Source organism: Vombatus ursinus, unplaced genomic scaffold (genome assembly GCF_900497805.2).
Source record: "Vombatus ursinus unplaced genomic scaffold, bare-nosed wombat genome assembly UNPS02014159.1, whole genome shotgun sequence".
Lineage (NCBI taxonomy): Eukaryota > Metazoa > Chordata > Mammalia > Diprotodontia > Vombatidae > Vombatus > Vombatus ursinus.
This window is the reverse complement of record NW_020953937.1, coordinates 33,513-44,656: the sequence shown is the minus strand read 5'-3', so window position 1 is coordinate 44,656 and position 11,144 is coordinate 33,513. Positions and strand designations below refer to the sequence as shown.

At 46.8% G+C, this 11,144-nt stretch overlaps 1 protein-coding gene across 2 annotated transcripts in view; it reads left to right on the top strand.

The window, feature by feature from the left end:
- The first annotated feature begins 202 nt into the window (after positions 1-202).
- The window catches only part of LOC114040932 (zinc finger protein 74-like), a 36,797-nt gene continuing 25,855 nt past the window's right edge, over positions 203-11,144 (top strand). For both annotated transcript variants that reach the window (XR_003568856.1, XM_027859173.1), the window contains exons 1-2: positions 203-277; positions 1,341-1,564. Coding sequence is in view for 1 of the 2 variants with exons in the window: in XM_027859173.1 (XP_027714974.1) it covers positions 1,418-1,564 (147 nt within the window). In the remaining variant the exon portion in view is untranslated. The remainder of the gene's footprint in view (positions 278-1,340; positions 1,565-11,144) is intronic.

The following is an 11,144-nucleotide window of genomic DNA, read 5'->3' as shown; positions in this document are numbered from 1 at the left end:
GGTTGCCATGGTGGGGAGGGTGGAAAGGGGAGGCTGGGCAGGGGGAAAGGGAGGGGTTAGGGGGCGGGGCTGGGGCAGGACTCAGGCAGGGGAATGGGAAGAGAGGTTGAAGCTGAGGCCGGGCCCCAGATAGCAGGCAGTGCAGAGGCCTCTGGGAAACAGGAACGCAAGGTCGGCACGGTCTCCACCCCCGGATACAATTCCCAAGAGTTTGAGGCGCTTGGCTCATTTGCCGCCAAAGCTGTGGACCCTCTTGCTCACAACGCTAAGTGAATAGGTATTTAATTTATGAAATGTGGAATGGGAACTGCGGAAAGGGAGTAACTTCACTTTAATCAGGCTCTGGGACAAGCAGAGAAAAGTGGGGAGGGCTAGGGGTAGAGAGAGTGAGGCTTACAGAGAAGCAATGGGATGGGGGAGGGGCAAGGGCAGAGAGCCTTCCCCCCCTCTCCAGAGCACCGGGCAGCTTGGATCCGGGGACGTGGGGGGGTGGAATTTGAGGTCCCTTTTTATAGGGTTCTGGCGGGGAGAGACCAGCACCTTTCTGTGCCACCTTGGGGCTAGTTCATGGGCATCCCAAAGCGATGAGCTCCTCTGCATGTCGTGCTGCTCTGGAGCCGGCCAGGTCTGCGTGGGCTCTGGAAACCCAGACAAGCAGCCCCTGCCCGGCACATGTTGTTAGGATGGGAAATGTGGTTAACTCGTGATACAATGTCTAAGTCACGCTCCTTTGATCTTTGGAACAGTTTGGACATGACTGTCAGGTTCCCCTTCGAAATCTTGTTTCCTACTAAACTTCCTGACTAGGAGGGGAAGGGGTGATCAGGGGGACCAGGACAAGATGCAATTTTAACACACCCTGTGAGGAACCAGGAGTCCTGCCTGCCTGCCTGCCCCAGCACCCATCTTGCACCTAGGCACTAAAGCTCTCTTTCAGAGCCCTCAGTCCCAGGCCAGGCAGCAGCATCCCAGACAGGATTGGGTCTCCGAGCCTCAGGCTTCCCCTGGTCATGACTGGCAGCCACCTCCCAGAGCCCTCCCCCTCCCCAGCCTTCCCTAGCTCCCCTCCTTCCAAGATCAAGCAGTCAGTCTGTGGTCCAGATTCTGTGTGTGTGAGCTGGGGAGAGGGGATGCAGGGAGGACAGAGGACCATTTGGAGGGATAGCTCTGACTCAGGTCATTGAAGCTCTGAATGACCTCATCCCACCTGGGATTTCAAAGCCCTTTCTGCCTCCTAGGAGGATGGGAGAGTGAAGGAGGGTAGAAGAGAAGGAGTAAGAGAATGGAACCATCTTTATTTCCAAACCAGACCCTAACTACGTTCTCCTTCCCCTCTGCAGGTAAGAGTCTCTCCCCTGAGAGCCGGTTCTTGGCCTTTGTAACTCCTCTGGGGCTTCACTCTCTGTAGGCCAGCCTGATGCCTAGAAAGAGAAGAGAAAGACCTCTCCCCCTGTGGGATCCTTCTCCCCGCCCAGCTCAGTCTGCAGAGGACCAAGGCCTGGCACAAGCACGGAGCCTGAAGCCAGAGGGAATGGCCCCTGGGAGCCGAAGCCCCCCACCCCAGGTGAGTGCAGTCTGTCCACAGACTTAACCAACCTCCCAATGGAGGTCATTTCCATAGACATAGAGGATGGTCTATGAAGCTGAAAACATCTTACTTATGGATCGCTTCTTTACAAAACTAGGCATGAAATTAAACACAGTAATAACCACACTGCCCTGCTCTCTGCTTCTGTTTAAACTGATTCATTGACACTTTGGCATCTCAAGCACTAACTTGCCCCATCCCCCAATTGCTGCCTTCCCCTGTTTGTTTTTAAGTCCCCTCATTACACCTGACTCACAAGGATGTCCTCTTCACATGTTTTTGCTCTCTTTGAGCCTGCCTAGCACTCCCTCCTCTCCGTTTCTTGTGGCCAAGCTCTCACTTATAGCAGCTCAAAGTCCAGGAAAACCCTTCACCTTGAGTCTTGCCTGGGAAGGCCTGGAGCCAAGCCCTGAAGGCTCCCCCAGCTCTTGTCCTTTGCAGTGCGGTCATCAGAGCAGAAATTGTGCTCCTGGTGCTGCTCATGTCCTCCTGCCTCAGATCACACAAGCCTTCCTAGGGCTCTCTGAATCCTTCTGCTTCACCAGTTCTTAGGTTGAGCCAAGAAGATTTAGAAAGGCCCTAGATATGTAAGCCCAAGATTTCTTGTACAGAGAGCTCTGGGGCCATCCTGCTACTCTTGTGTTTCTAAGACCTGTCCTGGCACAGTGATTGAATGACGGATGGCTTCTCTGCTGTTTAAAAGAGGCTCCTGGGATTCTCACCTTTGCCTCTGTTGTTGCTGGGCACCAGGACTAGCTTCACTGCATACCATATTACTATACAGATTGGCTTCCTGGTGGGATGATTTGGTCTTCCATGTGCTGAGTGCCTTGCACTGGCAGAGACCATGAGAGCAACGAGGAGAAAAGGAAGGACTGACAGAGTCAAGTTAGTGTGTCAAGGTACCTCAGACAGTTTTTTGGAAATCTTGACTCTGCTCTAGGCTGGAGCAGGTTCTAGATTGACCTGGGAAGGGAGTAATGGAAGAAACTGACTCAAGCCAGTACCCAGTTTAGATGTTAAGCAAAAATCAGACACTCCTAGGTCATTCAACGAGTAAAAGGAGCTTTACTTAAGTATAGCACAAAAAGGACATTCAATAGGGATGCGAGAGGTCTGTAGCTTGAGTAGACAAGGCTCCCCTCACCTCCATGCGGGAGCTCATTTGGTCACAGAGCAAGGTGTGGCAGTGTGCCATTTGGGGAAATCTGCCGTATCTGAAGGACCCTGATTTCATATGGGTAGACTTTTGTGCCTTTAGGTTGCCAGGCAGCCACACTAATTTGTCCAGAGACCCTGCGAATACTGTCTGAAGGGAAGCACATGGAGCCTTTGTCCAGTATGTTAGTCGGGTCCTGGAGAGAGCTTTGTTACCTTTCAGGGAAAAAACCAAACAAACTGGCCTAACAATGTGACAGGGGAAGGCCAGAACTCCAGGAGATAGTGACCCTTTCAGAAATGGGGAGAGTGCTACCTTTGACAGCCATCAAGTGAGTGGTCAGTCTAATTTCAAACCTGGCTGAAGGAAGAAAACCAGCATTTATTATTAACCACCTACTTAGTGCCAGGCACTGAGTTAAACCCCTTACAATGTCTCACTTGATCCTCACGACCAACCCTGGAAGTCAGGTATCTTATCTTCCTCATCTTATTTGTACTTATGTAGTCAGGAATATCTGGGTCAGGGGGTGGGGGGGAAGAGATATTTTTTGCTTCATTTTTTAAATATGATTTTTTTTTGTATAGAAGAAATTTCATTTCTCTCCTTTCCCTTTCTCCCACTCACCACCTGCTCCCCCAATTTAGAAAACAAGAAAAACTAACCCCTATTACAAGAATATATGTAGTCATGCTGAAGAAGATTTCTCACTGGCTATGTCTAAAGAAAATTATACAGTGAGCACTCCGAGTGTCACCTCTTTATCCAGAGGTTGGCAGTATGTCATCGTGAGACCTTAGGAACTGATTGATCATTGCATTGATCAGAGTTCCAATGTGTGGATACACACAGATAGGAACAGACACATTTGTATCAGCCAAGATCCACCTTCTCATCCTCCTGCTCCTTCCCCCACACTGAAAACAGAAGAAAAACAAAACTCGTCACACACAATACAATGTGTAGTCAATCTGAAAAAAAAAATCCACAATGCCTCTGCCCTAAAAATATTTCTCATTTTATACCTGAGCCCTTCCCCTCTAGGTGGCAGGCAGCATGTTTCATCACCCTTGGCCCCTGGAATCTCAGTTGGTCACTGTGCTAATTCAGGTTCAAGGCAGCAGTATTCCCTTACATTTATGGACCTTTTTTGTTCACCCATTCTCCCATTTATGGGCAATCCCTCAAATTCCCTTTCTTTGCCACCTCAAAAAGAACTGTAAATATTCTTATACATCCTTTGAATTTGTTTTGCTTAGGCCGAATCCCTACCATAATCTATCCTCCTTCTAATTCACCCTCTTCTTTATCTTCTTTCCCTCCTTTTCACTAGTGAGTAAAATGTATTTCTATACCCAGCTCTGTGTTGTATGCACTCTTCCCTCCTCTGACTAGATGACTAAGGGTCAGGCGTCCGATGCTCCCACCCACTCCCTCCTCCTTGTGGTGTAGATGTCTACTTGTGCCCCCTTGTTATATGAGACAATATTTCCTAATCCTTCTTTCCATCCACCCACCCTCGTGTATTCCTCTTCCTCTCTTTCCATCTTTTCCTTAAGATCAAGACATAACAGAACCCCTCCCAGGACTTTTCTAATTGAATTCCCTCCATGAGCCCTGAGACACCAGAGGGAACACATATCGTTTCCTCATATTTGAATATAAGTACTTTATCCTTTATATTTTTTAGTCCCTTGGACTAGTTCATCCTTCTTTACTTTTTTTGTGTTGCTCTTCACTTGTGTTTGCACGTCAGAAGCTCTCTGCAGTTATAGTGTTTTCATAAAGAAGGCTTGGATGTCCTTTCCTTAAGGGTAATTTTCCCCCTATAAATTTATACTCAGTTTTGTTGGGTAAATTACTCTTGGCTATAAGATCATGTCCTTTACCTTCTGGCAAATCCTATTCCAAGGTCTATGCTCTTTAATTATGGTTGCTGCCAAATTTTGTGTGATTCTACCTGTGGCTCCTTGGCACTTGAATTGTTTCTTTCTGACTGCTTACTGAATTTTTCTCATTCACCTGGAAGCTCTCTGTTTTTCTATGATGTTCCTCGGGGGTTTTCATTCAGAGATTTCTTTTAAGAAGTGGTCTGTGGTTTATTCTGACCTTGTGCTGTGGTTGTAAGGTATCTGGGCAGTTTTAAGATTTTTTGAAATCTTATGTCCAGAAGATGGTATTTGTAACTCATGAGACCTTAGTCAGTATTAGGGTAGTTGGAGGGAATAGGTTATATGTATGTATGTATATAGATTATATGTATATATGTACATATATATATATACATATAGAGAGAGAGAGAGAGAGAGAGAGAGATAAATAGAGGGCACAGGGTGAGTTGAAGATGAAGGGGTGATATCTAGAGAATAAAATTAAGGGGTGAGAGAGGATTATACTGGGAGACAGAGAAAGGGAGCGGTAGAATGGGGTAAATTATCTCACATAAAACAGACAAGAAAAGGCTTTTGCAATGGAGGGGAAACAGGGGAAGGTGAAAGGGAATGAGTGAATCTTACTCTCATCAGATTTGGCTTAAGGAGGGAGTAACATATACAATCAATTGGGTATGGAAATCTATCTTACCCGACAGGAAAATAGGGGAGAAGGGGACAAGAGAGCAGGGGGATGATAGAGGGGAGGGCAGATTGGGGGAGGGGGTAATCAGAAGCAAACATTTCTAAGGAGGGACAGGGTCAAAAGAGAGAATAGAATAAAAGGGGGGTGGGATAGGATAAAGGGAAATATACTTACTACTACTTTGGAAGTGTTTTACATGACTACACATGTATAACCTGTATCAAGTTGCCTTGCCTTCTCAATGAGGGTGGGTGGGGAGAGAGGAAGGGAGAAAATTTGGAATCCAAAGTTTTAAAAACAAATGTTAAAAAAATTTTTTTTTCACATGCAACTGGGAAATAAGAGATACAGGAAATGGTGTATAGAAATCTATCCTGCCCTATAGGAAAATTGAAGGGGAAGGGGATAAGAGAAGGGGGGGAGAGATAGAAGGGAGGGCAGATTAGGGGAGGGGTATTCAGAATGCATGCCATCTTGGGGTGGGGGGAGGGGTGAGATGGGGAGAAAATTTGAAACTCAAAATAATGTGGAAGTGAATGTTGAAAACTAAGAATAAATAAATTAAAAAAAAAAGAAATCTTATGTCTAGGCTCCTTTTTTATGGCATTCAGATAGTCCAGTGATATTTAAATATTGCATTATTCTCTTTTCTATGTGAGTTTTTTTTACCATGATATACCTTGCATTTTCTTCTGTTTTTTTTTCCCCCAGCCTCTAGAATTTGTTTTAATATTTATTACTGCCTTGTGGCTTCCATTTGGTCTATTCAGAGTTTTAGAGAGTTTGTCACTTGGCCAAGGTTTTGTACCCCTTGTGCCAAGCTGTTACCTCCTTAATTCTTTCTTCCACATCACTCATTTCTTCTCCATTTCTTTTCCATTTCTTTTCCCCTCGTGCACTCTCGGTCCATTTATAAACATGTTTAACTCTTGCTTCAACGCTTCCAGAAATTCTGGTTGAGTTTGTGCCCAAGCTGTGTTTTTCTGGGGCGGTGCTTGTCAATACGAGTCACGTTTCTGTCTTTATGTCACCTGTTCCTCTGCCACCATGACCATTGGTTATGGTGAGGTTCTTTTCCTCTTGGCCCGATCTTTCGGCCTGCTTCCTCTGCAGCGCCCCTGGAGGGAATGTCTGGGCCGTCTTGTTGCTGCTTTCCTGGGGTTCTGAGTGTTGTCTTATTCCAGGATCTCAGGGGCAGGATAGAGGCCTGCAAACTTGCAAGGTTCCTACAGTGTTCTGATCCAGGGCAAAATCAGATTGTTGCCCTCCTGCTCTGAGCCCTCTGAGTTTGTGGCCTGGGCTTGAGCCTGTGGAGGACGAGACCGCTGCCAGATGCTGTCCCTGTTGGCCAGCTACCAGGCTCGGCTGGCTGGCTCAGAGGGGCAGAATTGTAAGTCCCTCTTTATTTTGGGTTGCTTGCCTTTGTTACTCCACGGCAGGCTGGGCTGGACATCGGAAGCCAGACCCTGCTTTGCGTCCCTGGCTCAAGCCACACCCCTACTTCTGCAGGCTTCTGAGCTTCCTTGCTTCTTTCCCCAGGGCCTCCCTACCCAGGAATTCCACTGCTTAGCACAGATTCCCTTGACCTTGTTATGTGAGCTGGGCCTGTAGAGGGTAGCAGAGGCGGCCGTGGCAGCCATCCCGCTCCAGTTCCCTAGCATGGGTCTGAGTCTTCCTGCCCTGTGACACAGAGTCTGATGGCAGGAATGGTCCTTGTACAGTGTCTTTCTCACCAGACTGGTTCCAGGGTCCACAGACCTCCCTTTTTCCCCCTGTGCCAACCTGGGCCCAGGACTCACAGGTTTTTCTTGGTTTCCCCATCAAGACTTGGTCTGGTGCACTGTCCAGATCTGTTAGGTGTTTGTGGAGGGCAGTTCACTGCATTGCTTCCCCTCTCTCTCTGCCGTCTTGGCTTTGCCACCCCCAGGGACATCATCCTCAGTTTATGTAAATTGAGAAAACTGAGACAGATGTGAAGGGATTTACCCAGGGTCACACAGCTATGGATGTCTGAGGCTTGATGTGAGCTAAAGTCGTCCCCAAGAGCAGTCTTCCTGACTCCTGGCCCAGTGCTCTTCCCAGAGGAGGTAGATGAAAAGCTCCTGGAAGGAATTGTGCACAAAGATAATCAATCTGGCATTATGCTAAGTGCTTGAGATACAAAAAGTGGCAAGAGGTAATTCATGAACTCCAGGACCTCACAGTCTAATGGGGAAGACAAACAAAACAAGCTATATGCAAGGTAGGAAGTAATTAAAAGAGAGAAAGCAATAGAATTGAGAGGGGTTGAGAAAGGATTCCTGAAGATGGGACTTAAGTTGGGACTTAGTGGATAGAGTGCTGGCTCTGGAGTCCAGAAACCTGAGTTCAAATCCAGCCTCAGATACTTCATAGCTATGTGACCCTGGGCAAGTCACTTAACCCTGTTTGCCTCAGTTTCCTCATCTGTAAAATGAGCTGGTGAAGGAAATGGCCAACCACTCTAGTATCTTTGCCAAGCAGACCCCAGAATCATGAAGAGTTACACATAACGGAACAAGAAATATAATCGGGAAGGCGGTAGGCAGAGATGAGGAGGGGGAGTATGACAGGAATGAGGGTGGCCAATGAAAATGTGTGGAGCAGAGAGATGGGGGGGTTTTGTTTATGGAACAGCCAGGAGGCCAGGGTCACTGGATAGAACAGTACATACAGGTAGAGACTAAGTCAAAAAGGGCTTTGAATGACTTTTGTTTTTGTTTATTGAGTGGAGGGGCAGGATAGTGACATGGTCAGACTTTCCCTTTAGGAAAAATCACTTTAGTGGCTTAATAGAGGATGTATTAGAGTGGGGGAGATGCTTGAAGAAGGTATACCCACCACCAGGCTATGGCAATAGCCTAGGTGTGAAGTGATGAGGGCTTGGACCAGCATGGGGGAGCATTAGGTGGGGGAGAAGTGATCATATTTGAGAGATGTTGCAAAGGTGAAATCAGCAGGACTGGACAACAGATGGGATATGGGGAGAGAGATAGTGAGGAGCAGAGCGGGAGCCCAGCCTGTGAGCCTGAAGGACTTGGGCCAGGTGCTCACTGACATCTGGGTTGCCTGCTACCAAGTCCTGGATTGGACAGGTAAGGCCCTGGGCCTCGAGGCAGCATTTGGGGGTAAGGAGCAGTTGGAGGCTCTAGGTGGAATACATAGAGAGGAACAGGTTCAGAATCAGTTATTGGTCTGGCTCAGATCCCAGGATAAGAGCAGGGGCTCAGTCTCAGCTCCTAGTCTAGCCTGAAGCCTGCACAAGAATCACTAGGGCAGGAATCACAGACTAACACGGGACCTGTAGAGCTCCCCAGCTGGCTGACAGTGACCAAGTTCAGTAGATTTATCGTTGCCAAGAAGGCTGAAAACCCAATCAGGAGCCTGCAGAACTAAGATCCCAGTGTGGGCAAGGGAAGCCTCAATCAACTTTGCCATAGATCAGACCACTTTAGTGGCACAGAAAGCTTACGGATCCCCAGCCTGAGCTGTCATTGAGACCCTGGAGGAAGGCAACATTCAATATCCCCAAGACAACAGCAGCACGACCCAGGAGAACACAAGCTCAGCCCAGACACTCCTCCAGGAGGGCACAGAGACTGGCTTTAAGTTAAATGCTGAAGTCAGTGATGATATAGAAATGTATAGAAGTGCTATTGGGCTGTGAGAAGCAATGAAAGGGTGGTTTTAGAGTATTCTGGGAAGATGTGTATGAACTGATGCGTAGCACCAGAATAACAGTTTATATGGAAACAATGTTGCAAAGATTACCTTGAAAGCCTTGGGAATTCTGATCTGTGCAGTGATCTACCACTATTCAAGAAGACTCATCAAACATGCCCCTGCCTCCCCTTCTGATCTAGGCGAAAGACTTGGTCTAGAATGAACCTTTTGGAGGTGGCCAATGTGAAAATGAGCTTTACATGATTATACAGGTAGAAAACAGGGCCTTGGTTTTTCATTTCCTTTTCAATGAGGGGGGAGGGGTCAGAGGAGAAGAAGGGGGATTTTTTCTAATGGAAAACATCTATTTATTATCCATGGGCCAGTGCCTTTTTCCTCCCCATCCTCCTCAAGGCTTTAGGGAGGATCATTTGGTTTTGTCTGTAGAATTGGGAGCCAACAACTAGCAGACTGAGAAAAGGCAGCTTCAGAACCACACAAAACTCTAACCCTTGAAGCCCAGCAAAGAGCTACATCCCAGGGGACCCTCCTGGAGACTCCAGGAAAAGAGAAGAGATTTTCCATTCATTCAGCAGCTTTGAATGACCCATTGGCCATGTGAGGTCTAAGCATGGGCCCTCTTTCCTAAGCATGGACTCTGATTGTTCTTTTGGTCCAGCATCGCAGACTCTTGGGGATGCTTGTATACTTTGGTCCTTGCTATACTTTAGTAAACAACTTTCAAAAATAAAATAGGAATAAATACTGAAATGGAGATAATAGCACCTACCTCCCAGAGTTCTTGTGATGCTAAAAATGAGATTCATAAAGCACTATGTAAGTGCTAGCTCTTTTCAGAACAGCAAAATGGCACCTGTAAGACTCTCAAACAAACTGTTTTTCACATGTGAATTACTTAAACTTCTTTGGGAGATAGAGAGATCAAGAGATTATTCTAATGATTAATAAGGTTGCATAAAGGCTCTGTGGTAGCTAAGGGGTTGGTACTGAACATCTAGGGTTAGGAGAAGATTAGTCCTGGGGACCAAGACTTTTCTGCCCAAGTCTTGACTTTTTCTTGGGGTTATTCTGCCCTCTTATTTACCCTCTTGCACTTTTTGCCCCATTTCATTTCTTCATTGTATTTAGTCTTTTCTTCTATTTACCTAGATAGCCGTCCTCAATTCTTAGACTTTGCCGGAGCTGGTCTGTCCTCATTTGCCTTCTTGGATGGGTTGGGTAGGGTCTGTTTGGTCCAGTTCTCTCTCTAGCCTGGATGAGGTGGCTGTCATTTTATTGAAGTTGCTGACTTCGGCCTGTCTCTTTTTTGTATAATGCCCAACTGGAGTTGGTTGTCTCCTACAGTGGCCATGAACGCCCAGTGAAATGCTGGAAGACATACTGGTCTTTTTATCTAATAGGCCAACAATACCCCAACAAAGGTCATCTGGCCAGTCAAGCCCCTTCCCTGACTACTTTAAGAGGAATCAACGGTCCCTGCTGGCAGGCCTAGAGTCAGTCCATAGCATTTGATTGAGGCCCTACAGTAGCTAATCAGTGGGGTTGAAAAGGAAGGAAAAAGACAGTCCTCGCTATCAAGAAGCCCCCAGTCTAATAAGGAAGAAGACAATGTGTCCAAACATACTATATACAGGACAAATGGGGCATGATCAGAGAGATGGCATTAGAATGGAAAGGATTGGGAAAGGCTTCTTTTTTTCCACACCAAGGCAATTGGGTTTGAGTGACTTGCTCAGGGTCACATAGCTAGTAGAGAGGCTTCTTCCAGAAGGTGAAATTTCAGCTGGGACTTGAAAGAAGCCAGGAGGTGGAGATGAGGGAGGACATGGCAGGCATGGAGCCAACCAGAGTCAGGACAGAGTTTCTCATGTGAGGAACTCATAAAAAGGGCAGTGTTACTGGTTTCCAGAGTATGTAGAGATGAGCTATAGGAAGACTGGAAAGGTTGGATGGGGACCAGGTTATGAAGGGCTCCGAATGCTACAAAGGATTTTGTATTTGATTCTGGGAAGTAATAGGAAGCAACTGTAGTTTATGCAATGAGAGTATAACGTCAACAACCCCTCTCCACACACACACACACACACACACACACACACACACACACACACACACACA